The sequence below is a fragment of the Macaca nemestrina genome, chromosome 12 (assembly GCF_043159975.1).
Source record: "Macaca nemestrina isolate mMacNem1 chromosome 12, mMacNem.hap1, whole genome shotgun sequence".
NCBI lineage: Eukaryota > Metazoa > Chordata > Mammalia > Primates > Cercopithecidae > Macaca > Macaca nemestrina.
The window spans coordinates 71,069,343-71,082,241 of record NC_092136.1 but is presented as its reverse complement, the minus strand read 5'-3'; the positions used below and the strand labels follow the sequence as shown (position 1 = coordinate 71,082,241).

General features: G+C 53.5%; 1 protein-coding gene across 9 annotated transcripts in view; it reads left to right on the top strand.

Annotated features, from left to right (window-relative positions):
- LOC105468693 (nuclear mitotic apparatus protein 1) overlaps nt 1-12,899 on the top strand; it is an 80,373-nt gene that overhangs the window by 61,103 nt on the left and 6,371 nt on the right. For 8 of the 9 annotated variants that reach the window (XM_011718919.2, XM_011718916.3, XM_011718918.2 and 5 more), the window contains 11 exons: nt 711-798; nt 2,365-2,488; nt 3,002-3,159; nt 3,459-3,576; nt 3,676-3,793; nt 4,149-4,289; nt 5,621-5,743; nt 5,891-9,256; nt 9,708-9,749; nt 11,279-11,347; nt 12,734-12,853. In XM_011718919.2, the coding sequence (XP_011717221.2) occupies nt 711-798; nt 2,365-2,488; nt 3,002-3,159; nt 3,459-3,576; nt 3,676-3,793; nt 4,149-4,289; nt 5,621-5,743; nt 5,891-9,256; nt 9,708-9,749; nt 11,279-11,347; nt 12,734-12,853 (4,467 nt within the window). The remainder of the gene's footprint in view (nt 1-710; nt 799-2,364; nt 2,489-3,001; nt 3,160-3,458; nt 3,577-3,675; nt 3,794-4,148; nt 4,290-5,620; nt 5,744-5,890; nt 9,257-9,707; nt 9,750-11,278; nt 11,348-12,733; nt 12,854-12,899) is intronic. The other variant, XM_011718929.3, reaches the window with a different exon arrangement.

Genomic DNA, 12,899 nt, shown 5'->3' with positions numbered 1-12,899 from the left:
ATCGAGACCATCCTGGTGGCTAACACGGTGAAACCCCGTCTCTACTAAAAATACGTAAAACTAGCTGAGCGAGCTGGCGGGCGCCTGTAGTCCCAGCTACTCGGGAGGCTGAGGCAGGAGAATGGCGTAAACCCGGGAGGCGGAGCTTGCAGTGAGCTGAGATCTGGCCACTGCACTCCAGCCTGCGTGACAGAGCGAGACTCCGTCTCAAAAAAAAAAAAAAAAAAAAAAGAATTGGGTGTGGCATTGTGTGTCTGTAGTTCTAGCTACTTGGGAAGCTGAGGAGGAGGAGTTGACTCCAGGAGTTGGAGGTTATAGTGAGCTATGATTGTGCTGCTGTGTTCCAGCCTGGGTGACATAGCAAGACCTTGTTCCTTAACAACAATAACAATAAAAGCAACTTTCTGATTGTGTTACTTTCCTTAACAGTCACTTCGCTTGTGGTCAGGAGTGCAGTCAGTCAGGAACTCTTGATTTGGGTACATCTTGAGGGGAGGTGGGAGGGAAGGGAGCAAGTGGGGTGAACATATCTCTAGTTGAATGTTGTTGGCTGGGTCATAGGACCTCAGCTCTGAGAGGGAGAATGGGATCCAGCAGGCTTCTAGGGCACAAGGGAGCCAGGGACTGGCACTGCCAGGGTGGAGCTCCTGGCAGCCATCCTTTCAGAGGCCTAACACCTCAGTGATGTTCTTTTTCTCTCTGTGGCCCAGGCTGAGTTGGCTGTCATTCTTAAATTTGTGCTGGACCATGAGGATGGGCTAAACCTTAATGAGGACCTAGAGAACTTCCTACGGAAAGGTGAGTAGGTACATACTCCTGAGAATCCCCTCATCTCTGAAATGGGGAATACTAGGATCCTGAGTTGTCAAGAAGTGCGGTGGGGGTTTGTTTCTGTCTGCAACACAAGGCAGAGTTGGTGGTCAGGAAAAGTGTGTGTAATGGAGTAGGTCGATTTCTGGGTCATGTATCATCTCAGTTCCTATGGAGCTCCTCCTTTGCTGCCTGGCAGCAGTGATGTAGGATATTTACAAGTGATCATACCTACTTTTGTTTTTTATTTTTTAAACAATCATTACTCGAGGCTTAGAAGCTGATAATGTGCAGTCTTTTTTTTTTTTTTTTGAGATGGAGTCTCTCTCTGTCACCCAGGCTGGAGTACAGTGGTGCGATCTCAGCTCACTGCAACCTCCGCTTCCCAAGTTCAAGCAGTTCTCCTGCTTCAGCCTCCTAAGTAGCTGGAATTACAGGTGCATGCTACCACACCTGGCTAATTTTTGTATTTTTTGTAGAGATGGCGTTAAACCATGTTGATTAGGCTGGTCTCAAACTCCTGACATCAGGTGATCTACCTGCCTCAGCCTCCCAAAGTGTTAGGATTATAGGCATGAGCCACTGCGCCCAGCCCACAGTCTTTTAAAAAATGTTTTTCCCATCATGTAGCACATGTTCTAGGTGGAAAGGCAGATACATAAACCAGGAAATATGATAAGGAATCTAAGTATGGAATATATCAATGGCCTCGGCTGGTGCTACAGTAGAAAGAGTGATCGTTCTGCTGGTCTTCTGAGGAAGAGGTCAGCTGGTGGATGATAGGAATGTAAGAAGGAGGTCTAGGCGAGTTCTAGCCATTGAGTTTGATGTTCCTTGTATTCAGGTTCCTCATGAGACCTTCAGGTGGAGATGTTGGAAATGTGAGTCCAGAATTCAGGAGCTGGCTCTGGACCAGAAGATAGGTTTGCAAGTCAGCATTGGATGGCCACTGAATCCGTGGGCACTATGGGCAGAGCCAGGAGGCCCCATCAGATCTCTGGGAGCTTAGAGGGTGGGTAGAGGAGGGAGGAGCAGATGAGGAGACTAAGAATGGGTAATTAGAGGTAGGAAAGTCCTACAAAAGTGGTCACAGAAACCAAGGAAAGAGAAGGGTTTTGAGGAGGGCATTTTGGAGGTACAAGACTTTGGGGGGAAGAATTCCAAATGGCAGTCAGTGGCTCTGATAGGAAAGGTTGTTGGGGGCTGCGAGGAGATCCTGCTCAGGGCTCCCCAAGCCGTCTCTGCAGTATGGACTTGAGGAAAAAGCTGAGCACTTGGTGCAGTTTCTGAGCCAGAGAACACCCTCACTCCGCTGTGCTCTGAGTAGTGATGCTCTGTAGAAATGGAAGCCCTGCACTTTATTTTGGTTAGAGACACGGAACTGTGGATAACCCAGACACCAGGTTCTGCCCAGTGCCTTCCTTGGTAGTTTACATATAAGTATCCACAGATTCACTCCCACTAAGGCCAAGTTCTCAGATTGCATAAAGATGCAAATCTTTTCACCTTCTTACTAATCTTTGTTGATTTATTTTGTCTATTTCTTACCCCCAGCTCCTGTCCCTTCTACCTGTTCTAGCACATTCCCTGAAGAGCTCTCCCCACCTAGCCACCAGGCCAAGAGGGAGATTCGCTTCCTAGAGCTACAGAAGGTTGCCTCCTCTTCCAGTGGGAACAAGTATGTTCTGGGCCTTTCCTCCTGGGATAGGGCCTCAGCATCCATCTATTCCTCACATTCCTACCTTCTAGAGTTAAGCTGTTGACCAGCCTCTAGGAGTGCTTGGAGAATCTTGTAGATCTGGGATCTCCTCACCTCCCCAGTATTAATGGGGGGAATTGGTTGGGATTTGTCATGCGCAGAAGGTCTCCCTCAAAAGCTGTTCCCTGTTTATGGAATACCCTTCTTCCTCAAAGACTACAATGAAGTCCCTTCTCTTAGTACATCTCTGCAGAGCCAAGGATAATGTATCACTTTTTTTTTTCTGACAAAGAAATTAAGGCAGTGAGAAGAAAAATTTTCTCAAGATCATGTCATGAGGCTTGAGGTAGCACTGCAAATAGAACCCAGGTGCACAGGCCTCCCAGCTGCTAGTGGACACTTCCACAGACCCCACTCCCTTCCTGCTGCCTGTTGCTGATTGCTTCAGATCTTAGGCTCTTACCAATGCAACTGGGCCTTTTCCCTCCTCAGCTTTCTCTCAGGTTCTCCAGCTTCTCCCATGGGCGATATCCTGCAGACCCCACAGTTCCAGATGAGACGGCTGAAGAAGCAGCTTGCCGATGAGAGAAGTAATAGGGATGAGCTGGAGCTGGAGCTGGCTGAGAACCGCAAGCTCCTCACCGAGAAGGGTAGGTGGCTGGCAGGCTGGCAGATGTGTGAATAGACTTGCCAGAAGGATGTCCCTTTGGCCTCGCATGTTGTCCCCTCTGCTGGACCCTGGAGCTTAGAGCTCAGCCCTGGGCCTGTGGTCAGGCTGACCTCCTGGAAGTTGGGTTCTGTCTTTGTCCCCATCTTCTCTTTCCCTTAGATTGGATACCATATTCCTCCTCCTCTGTATGCCTCCTCCTCCCTATGCCACCTCCTCCCTTCCCCTCCTGCACATAGTTCTGTGCTGATTCTCCTCTCCTCCTCCCTCCACTCTGGGCAGATGCACAGATAGCCATGATGCAGCAGCGCATTGACCGCCTAGCCCTGCTGAATGAAAAGCAGGCAGCCAGCCCACTGGAGCCCAGGGAGCTTGAGGAGCTACGTGACAAGAATGAGAGGTACAACTCTCCCTGCATGCCTTCCCAGGCTCCCGCCCCTCCGTGCACCCAGCCAGGGGCCCATCCATACTCTCTTCTCGCTGCTTCCCTCCCTCGCAGCCTTACCATGCGGCTGCATGAAACCCTGAAGCAGTGCCAGGACCTGAAGACAGAGAAGAGCCAGATGGATCGCAAGATCAGCCAGCTTTTGGAGGAGAATGGAGACCTTTCCTTTAAGGTGGGTGTTAAGGTGGTGTGTGCATGGAGGCCCCTCAGGGCTGAGGCAGTCTGGAAGGCTCCCCAAGAGAGGGTTGAGAAGAATGTCCCAGCACCTGTCTTACGCTGCAGTCTCTCCAGAGACCTGCATATTTTGCCCCTTTCCTTGTCCCATAATTGGCTGCTTCCCGGGTACTGGGTTGTGACCCTAAAGTTTGACTTATGGTCCTGAATTAGAGGTGTGATGGCTGTGATTGGTTTGTGGAGGGTTGGCAGGATAATTGGAGGCATCCAGCTCCTGGGGTTCAGGGAGCAGACAGCAGTGGTAGGGTCAGCATTGACCCTGGGTGATGGGGATTCTCACTTGCCCATCTCAGCTGCGGGAGTTTGCCAGTCACCTGCAGCAGCTACAGGATGCCCTCAATGAGCTGACAGAGGAGCACAGCAGGGCCACTCAGGAGTGGCTGGAGAAGCAGGCCCAGCTGGAGAAGGAGCTCAGCACAGCCCTGCAGGATAAGGTAACCCTCTGCTGGGGTCACAGCCACAGTCTTGACCACATATGCAAAGCTGAATCCAGTTTACCACTGTGCTCTTCTGGGCCTTTGGGTATTAAGCTGCTTTCTCTTCAAGGTTTGATAGTGTGCTGTAATTGAAAGGTTGAAAGGTTGTGGGCTTCAGTCTAGTACACCTTTCTTTTTTTTAAATTTATTTTTATTTTTTTCCCCAGTCAGTGCCCTCACTTTATAGTATACCTTTCAATCCTATCTCTGGTGTTTATAAGATGTGGATCTTGGACAAGTTAATCAGTCTGTTTTTCTAAGCATTCTTTCCCTAAAATGGGAGTAATAACGAGTAGCAGCCTTACCACCTATTATGAGAAAATGTATGTAAAGCACTTCACACATTACGTAGTGTAAAGTAAGCTCTCAGTGAACCAGTTGTTATGGTTGCTATTGGTAAGAACCCAACTTGGCCACTTAGTAATAACCATGTAGCCCTTGATCTTGGTACTTAGCATCTGCTTCAGGTTCTTGCTCTGTAAGAGAAATAGTAATAGCTGCCTCTCACATTTGTAAGTGAATTAGAAATTCAGGAATGCACCCAGGCCGGGCACGGTGGCTCACGCCTGTAATCCCAGTACTTTGGGAGGCCAAGGCGGGTGGATCACCTGATGTCAGGAGTTCGAGACCAGCCTGGCCAGCATGGTGAAACCCTGTCTCTACTAAAAATACAAAAAGAAAAATTAGCTGGGTGTAGTGATGCATGCCTGTAGTCCCAGCTACTCGGGAAGCTGAGACAGAAGAAGCTCTTGAACCTGGGAGGCGAAGGTTGCAGTAAGCCAAGATCTCGCCACTGCACTCCAGCGTAGGCGACAGAGCAAGACTACGTCTCAAAAAAAAAAAAAAAAAATAGGGATGCACCCAGCACAGCCTCTTACAGGTGCTTAGTGAACAGTGGTGGTGAAGAAGTGGGTTTGGGACTGGGGGATGTTGCAGCTGCTGCCAGTGCTTCCCAGAGGATGGTGGGCAGCTGGTGGTGATTTGGATAATCTAGGACTCAAGACTTATCTGAGGAAGGGTATACAGTAAGGAAATTTGAAGTAAACTCAGCAGCCTTGGGGAAGTAGTAAGAAGGTCACATTATGATTTTATTCTGCCTTAGAACTAGGTCTAGAGTCACGTCCCTCATGCTCCCAGTTCCATGATTTCTGCTTTTTTCTAGGTCATGGCAAAGGAGTATCTTGATAACAAGATGATGGGCCCCATGTTTGTTGATGTTTATGAGGGCTTGTGTGGTAATCTGGTGCCTGTTCCACCTCTCTGTTCACATGGGTCTCATTTACTCCCAGAAATGCCTTGAAGAGAAGAACGAAATCCTTCAGGGAAAACTTTCACAGTTGGAAGAACACTTGGCCCTGCTGCGGGAGAACCCACCCCAGGAGAAGGGCGAGGTGCTGGGTGATGTCTTGCAGGTAGGAATGCACAGGACGACCTGTGTGCTGGGAGTTGGTGTGGACTCACATTCAGTACCTTTGGGTTCCTGGTGTTCCGCCATTTCCAGAGGAGGCTTGGTGACTGAGGAGTCATGCTGATCCCAGTTTATCTCTTTATACCACCAGCTGGAAACCCTGAAACAAGAGGCAGCCACTCTTGCTGCAAACAACACACAGCTCCAAGCCAGGGTGGAGATGCTGGAGACTGAGCAAGGCCAGCAGGAAGCCAAGCTGCTTGCTGAGCGGGACCACTTTGAAGAAGAAAAGCAGCAGCTATCTAGCCTGATCGCCAACCTGCAGAGCTCCATCTCCAACCTCAGCCAGGCCAAGGAAGAGCTGGAGCAGGCCTCCCAGGCTCATGGGGCCCGGTTGACTGCCCAGGTGGCCTCTCTGACCTCTGAGCTCACCACACTCAATGCCACCATCCAGCAACAGGATCAAGAACTGGCTGACCTGAAGCAGCAGGCCAAAGAGGAGCAGGCCCAGCTAGCACAGACCCTCCAACAGCAAGAACAGGCCTCCCAGGGCCTCCGCCACCAGGTGGAGCAGCTGAGCAGTAGCCTGAAGCAGAAGGAGCAGCAGTTGAAGGAGGTAGCAGAGAAGCAGGAGGTAACTAGGCGGGACCACGCCCAGCAACTGGCCACTGCTGCAGAGGAGCGAGAGGCCTCCTTAAGAGAGCGGGATGCGGCTCTCCAGCAGCTGGAGGCACTGGAGAAGGAGAAGGCTGCGAAGCTGGAGATTCTGCAGCAGCAACTTCAGGTGGCTAATGAAACCCGGGACAGTGCTCAGACCTCAGTGACACAGGCCCAGCGGGAGAAGGCAGAGCTGAGCCAGAAGGTGGAGGAACTCCGCGCCCGTGTTGAGACAGCCTGCCGGGAACAGCATGAGGCCCAGGCCCAGGTAGCAGAGCTAGAGTTCCAGCTGCAGTCTGAGCAGCAAAAAGCAACTGAGAAAGAAAGGGTGGCCCAGGAGAAGGACCAGCTCCAGGAGCAGCTCCAGGCCCTCAAAGAGTCCTTGAAGGTCACCAAGGGCAGCCTTGAAGAGGAGAAGCGCAGGGCTGCAGATGCCCTGGAAGAGCAGCAGCGTTGTATCTCTGAGCTGAAGGCAGAGACCCGAAGCCTGGTGGAGCAGCATAAGCAGGAACAAAAGGAGCTGGAAGAAGAGAAGGCTGGGCGCAAGGGGCTGGAGGCTCGATTACAGCAGCTTGGAGAGGCCCATCAGGCCGAGACTGAAGCCCTGCGGCAGGAGCTGGCAGAGGCCATAGCTGCCCAGCGCACAGCTGAGAGTGAGTGTGAGCAGCTTGTCAAAGAAGTAGCTGCCTGGCGTGAACGGTATGAGGAGAGCCAGCAAGAGGAGGCGCAGTATGGAGCCATGTTCCAGGAACAGCTGATGACTTTGAAGGAAGAATGTGAGAAGGCCCGCCAGGAGCTGCAGGAGGCAAAGGAGAAGGTGGCAGGCATAGAATCCCACAGCGAGCTCCAGATAAGCCGGCAGCAGAATGAGCTAGTTGAGCTCCACGCCAACCTGGCCAGAGCACTCCAACAGGTCCAAGAGAAGGAAGTCAGGGCCCAGAAGCTTGCAGACGACCTCTCCGCTCTGCAGGAAAAGATGGCTGCCACTAGCAAAGAGGTGGCCCGCTTGGAGACTTTGGTGCGCAAGGCAGGTGAGCAGCAGGAAACAGCCTCCCGGGAGTTAGTCAAGGAGCCTGCGAGGGCAGGGGACAGAGAGCCCGAGTGGCTGGAAGAGCAACAGGGACGCCAGTTCTGCAGCACACAGGCAGCGCTGCAGGCTATGGAACGGGAGGCAGAGCAGATGGGCAATGAGCTGGAGCGGCTGCGGGCCGCACTGATGGAGAGCCAGGGGCAGCAGCAGGAGGAGCGTGGGCAGCAGGAAAGAGAGGTGGCACGACTGACCCAGGAGCGGGGCCGGGCCCAAGCTGATCTTGCCCTGGAGAAGGCGGCCAAAGCAGAGCTTGAGATGCGGCTGCAGAATGCCCTCAATGAGCAGCGTGTGGAGTTTGCTACCCTGCAAGAGGCACTGGCTCATGCCTTGACGGAAAAGGAAGGCAAGGACCAGGAGTTGGTCAAGCTTCGTGGCCTGGAGGCAGCCCAGATAAAAGAGCTGGAGGAACTTAGGCAAACCATGAAGCAACTGAAGGAACAGCTGGCTAAGAAAGAAAAGGAGCACGCATCTGGCTCAGGAGCCCAATCTGAGGCTGCTGGCAGGACAGAGCCAACAGGCCCCAAGCTGGAGGCGCTGCGGGCAGAGGTGAGCAAGCTGGAGCAGCAATGCCAGCAGCAGCAGGAGCAGGCCGACAGTCTGGAACGCAGCCTCGAGGCTGAACGGGCCTCCCGGGCTGAGCGGGACAGTGCTCTGGAGACTCTGCAGGGCCAGTTAGAGGAGAAGGCCCGGGAGCTAGGGCACAGTCAGAGTGCCTTAGCCTCGGTCCAAAGGGAGTTGGCTGCCCTCCGCACCAAGGTACAAGACCACAGCAAGGCTGAAGATGAGTGGAAGGCCCAGGTGGCCCGGGGCCGGCAAGAGGCTGAGAGGAAAAACAGCCTCATCAGCAGCTTGGAGGAGGAGGTGTCCATCCTAAATCGCCAGGTCCTGGAGAAGGAGGGGGAGAGCAAGGAGTTGAAGCGGCTGGTGATGGCTGAGTCAGAGAAGAGCCAGAAGCTGGAAGACAGGCTGCGCCTGCTCCAGGCAGAGACAGCCAGCAACAGTGCCAGAGCTGCAGAACGCAGCTCTGCTTTGCGGGAGGAGGTGCAGAGCCTCCGGGAGGAGGCCGAGAAACAGCGGGTGGCTTCAGAGAACCTGCGGCAGGAGCTGACCTCACAGGCTGAGCGTGCGGAGGAGCTGGGCCAAGAATTGAAGGCGTGGCAGGAGAAGTTCTTCCAGAAAGAGCAGGCCCTCTCCACCCTGCAGCTCGAGCACACCAGCACACAGGCCCTGGTGAGTGAGCTGCTGCCAGCTAAGCACCTCTGCCAGCAGCTGCAGGCCGAGCAGGCCGCTGCCGAGAAACGCCACCGTGAGGAGCTGGAGCAGAGCAAGCAGGCAGCTGGGGGGCTGCGGGCAGAGCTGCTGAGGGCCCAGCGGGAGCTTGGGGAGCTGATTCCTCTGCGGCAGAAGGTGGCAGAGCAGGAGCGAACAGCTCAGCAGCTGCGGGCAGAGAAGGCCAGCTACGCAGAGCAGCTGAGCATGCTGAAGAAGGCGCATGGCCTGCTGGCAGAGGAGAACCGGGGGCTGGGTGAGCGGGCTAACCTTGGCCGGCAGTTTCTGGAAGTGGAGTTGGACCAGGCCCGGGAGAAGTATGTCCAAGAGTTGGCAGCTGTACGTGCTGATGCTGAGACTCGTCTGGCTGAGGTGCAACGGGAAGCACAGAGCACTGCCCGGGAGCTGGAGGTGATGACTGCCAAGTATGAGGGTGCCAAGGTCAAGGTCCTGGAGGAGAGGCAGCGGTTCCAGGAAGAGAAGCAGAAACTCACTGCCCAGGTAAGGTACTCAGCCCAACCACCCTCCCAACGATCAGGAGCTGAGAGCATGGGGACATCGATCCTGTGTTCCAGGGCCTCTGGCTCCTACACTGGAGTGTCTTGCCTTTCCTCATTCACTGGGTGGCAGAAAAGGAGAGGTGGCTGATGGAGTTCAAGTCTGTTGCCCCTGTCATCCTAAAGAAAATGTCAGTGGCCTCCCCTCTCCTGAAGGCTCTGTCACTGGAGAGTCAAGCTGTGATGACCACCAGCCCATACAGAGGTGCACCTGCACTGGATGCCTCAGGAGCCACTGGGGACTGGAATCAGTCTAACTGGCATTTTTAAACTTACTGTCAATCTAGCGCCTTAGGGGAAAGTATCAGAGCCTCAGTGAGGTCAGCCTGGCAGCAGGGCTCGTGCCTCTTTGGCCTCATCTCACTCTGTCTCCATTGCTCCTCCCCCATGTACAGGTGGAGCAGCTAGAGGTATTTCAGAGAGAGCAAACTAAACAGGTAATGCCTGGGGTCCTCGCTAAATGCTGGCTGCTTAAACGGTGACCAGTTTCGGTGCATGAGCCCGGCTGCAGCTTGCCTCCGCCAGCTCCTGTTGTGAACTGTTTGTGAAGGGGGCAGGGTCAAGCCATGGAATCCAGGCCCAGGCTTCCCAGGAGTGCGGTGTGCTGGGCTCTCTCGGGCTTCATCCCACCCATCCCAGGTCGGCCCCTCCACCCTTCTGCACCTTCTCTCATCTGCCTGTCAGGGACAAGGGGTAGCACTGGCTTCATCTTTCCCACACCTGAACCAACGACAGACACAATCTTTGGGATTCTAAAACTTCCCAAGTACTGTGTCTAGTTAAGGATACCCAACTAAGAGGAACAGCAGAATTACCTGTGGGCCTCGTTTAACATTGTGTCCCTTTTTACCAGAGTACAGCTTTATGGAAGCCTTGAAGGTGATATGCGAGGCAGCCCCCACAGGTTAGGGAGAACTGTGGGCTCAGGACACTTGCCCATCACTTTCTGGGGCTCTAACCCCAAGCACAGCATAGAGATGTCTGTAGCAGGAAGGCTGAGGGTGAAGTAGCAGGAGGGGTCTATACCAGATGGGGGCAGGGGAGTGGGGGGTCACATGGTCTGGCTGCCTCTTTCTCACGGGAATCTCTGTGTTGCCTGAGACATCGAGGCTATAGAGCTAGTGTTAGAGCACCCTTTCCCCGTCACTCTCCTACCCAGCCACCCCAGGACTGCCGAAAAATTGGGCCCTCCTCTTCCTCTAAGGAGCCTGTGATAATGGGGGAGAATCAAAGTGAATAGCAAACAGTTAGCAATGGAGCCCTTGCCTCTCCCCTGTGCTGCCTGGTCATGCTTGAACTCCCAGAATACTTGAAGCAGCCAGGGGTGCATGGGGCTGTTATGTTCTTTCTTTTCCCCTACTCCCTGTGCTCCTCTTTGTGGGAGTTGGGTGGGCTTTGGAGTATATGTGCTACACCTGCTCTTGTCTTCCAGCAATCTGTTCCCCCAATGCTAACCACAGCAGCCATGCTGCTAGCACCAGCCCTAACAGCCTGTGGATGTTGGGAAGAGGTCTGAGCATCTGTGGGCTTGGGCTTTGGCAGTTTCTGGGAGGGAGGCATGGCAATTCATTGAGTATGTCGGCTAGAATTACAGACTAGGTCCTGGGAAGGTTGCGGCTGCAGTGGTGGCAGCAGCAGGGTGGTGGTGAAGTGTCAGCTCTCCAGAGTCAATTCCGATTCTGGAGGTGACAGGGGTTGGGCAGGCCTCTTTCTCTGCAGGCTCAGGGTAGAGGCAAGTATGGACAGGTGGCCCTGGCAACATCTATGTGTTAGATTGCCTCACTCAGGCCCTGCCAAGCAGCCTGGGCAGCAGGCTGTTCCCTAATTGGAGGCCAGAGAAAGGGCCTGAGTTTATTCTAGGAATACTGGGGATCCTGGTCTGGGCCACCCCATGATGGGTAGACATCTGGGATGAACATCCAGGGGAAGTCCTCCTGAGTCTTCTGTTCTCCTCTTCCCTCCCCAGGTGGAAGAACTGAGGAAGAAACTGGCTGACTCTGACCAAGCCAGCAAAGTGCAGCAGCAGAAGCTGAAGGTGGGGCAGCTGGGGGAACGGGTCTGGCCTCTGGACAGGGGAGGAAAGCTGTTCTCTAAGCTCTCGGGCCGTGGGGGTGTGGGGGCAGAGGAGGGGCACCCTGTGTTCCAGGCAGCCCTCCTAGGAAGCCTGTGGCTTAGAAGCCCCTGCGTGTGTCTTCTGGGAGCTCTCAAGAGACAACCAGGGTGGTTCCCATCTCTCAACTGTCTCCACTACAGCAGCTACTAGTCATGTGTGGTTATTGAAATTTATTAAAGTAAATCCAGTTCTTCAATCACACTAGCTACATTGTGTCCCTGCTCAGTAGCTACATGTGGTTAGTGGCTGCTGCATTGGACAGCACAGATACAGAACTTTCCACCGTTGCATAAAGTTCTGTTGAACCATGTAAGTCCAGATAGTCTGGGCAGGGAAAGAACGAGTGTCACCAGTGTTGAATATTACAATGCAGTTTAATAACATTCTTAATGATTCCAACTGTGTCACCTTCTTTGGTTTAATACTTGCTTTCTGCAGTTCTAGGCTTCACAGCCTTTAGTCAGGGGCAAAGGAATTGGGCATCAGTGGTATTGGGACTCACTAAAGCCCTGGTGGGTCCTAGGAGTTGGTGGGAGCTCAGAGCTTCATTTCCTACCATGGTGCCACAGCATGTCTTGGTTGCAATAAACAAATGTTTATTCTGCTCCTTGTGGGGCCTGTCCTGTGTTAGGAGAGGCAAAGGTGGGATGTTTCTATACAGTATCTACCGCAGAGTACTTGCTGGCCTTGCAGATGGACAGAGAATCAGGCCCTGTTCTTAAGGAGTTATAGTCTGGACAGGAGGCAGTGTGGGCATCATAAATAAGCCCCCACGGGCTTTTGGAGTTTAGTGGACCAAGTCTTACTCTGCCATTTAGTCATTGTTGCTATGGTCAATTTGCTTAAATCTTTGAACTCAGTTTCCTCCTCTGAAAAGGGGATGAAGTGACTTCTCAGAGTGGCTTTGAGGAGAAACAAGTTCCCCTGTCCTCAGAGAGCTCACATGCCAAGTGCCTCACTCCAGGCTCCGCACCTGGGTGTTCCTCGAGGATCGGTTCCCTTCCTCCTAGGGGAGATTGTGTGTGCATGCAAAGAGGGTGAGACAGTTTGTGTCCTATCTCAAAGAAGGCAAAGATAGGGCAGGAGCTGCTGGTCAGGGAAAGGCCACTATGGATGTGGACTGAAGGGCGTGTGGACTTCAGGTTCAGTAGGCTGTAGTCGGGTGGAGTGTATCTGGGGTGGTGTGGTTTTCTTCCTCTTCCTAAGTGCAGGAGTCTGAAGCACCTCTGGAGCCCCAGTGGCTGATGCAGATGAGTGGACTTGGGTAGAGGGGCCAGACCAGCTTTCCTGAGTGGACTTTCTTCTCAGGCTGTCCAGGCTCAGGGAGGTGAGAGCCAGCAGGAGGCCCAGCGCCTCCAGGCCCGGCTGAATGAACTGCAAGCCCAGTTGAGCCAGAAGGAGCAGGCAGCTGAGCACTATAAGCTGCAGGTAAGGAGCCCAGCCCCAGCCCATGCTACCTTCTTCCTGCCCTCCA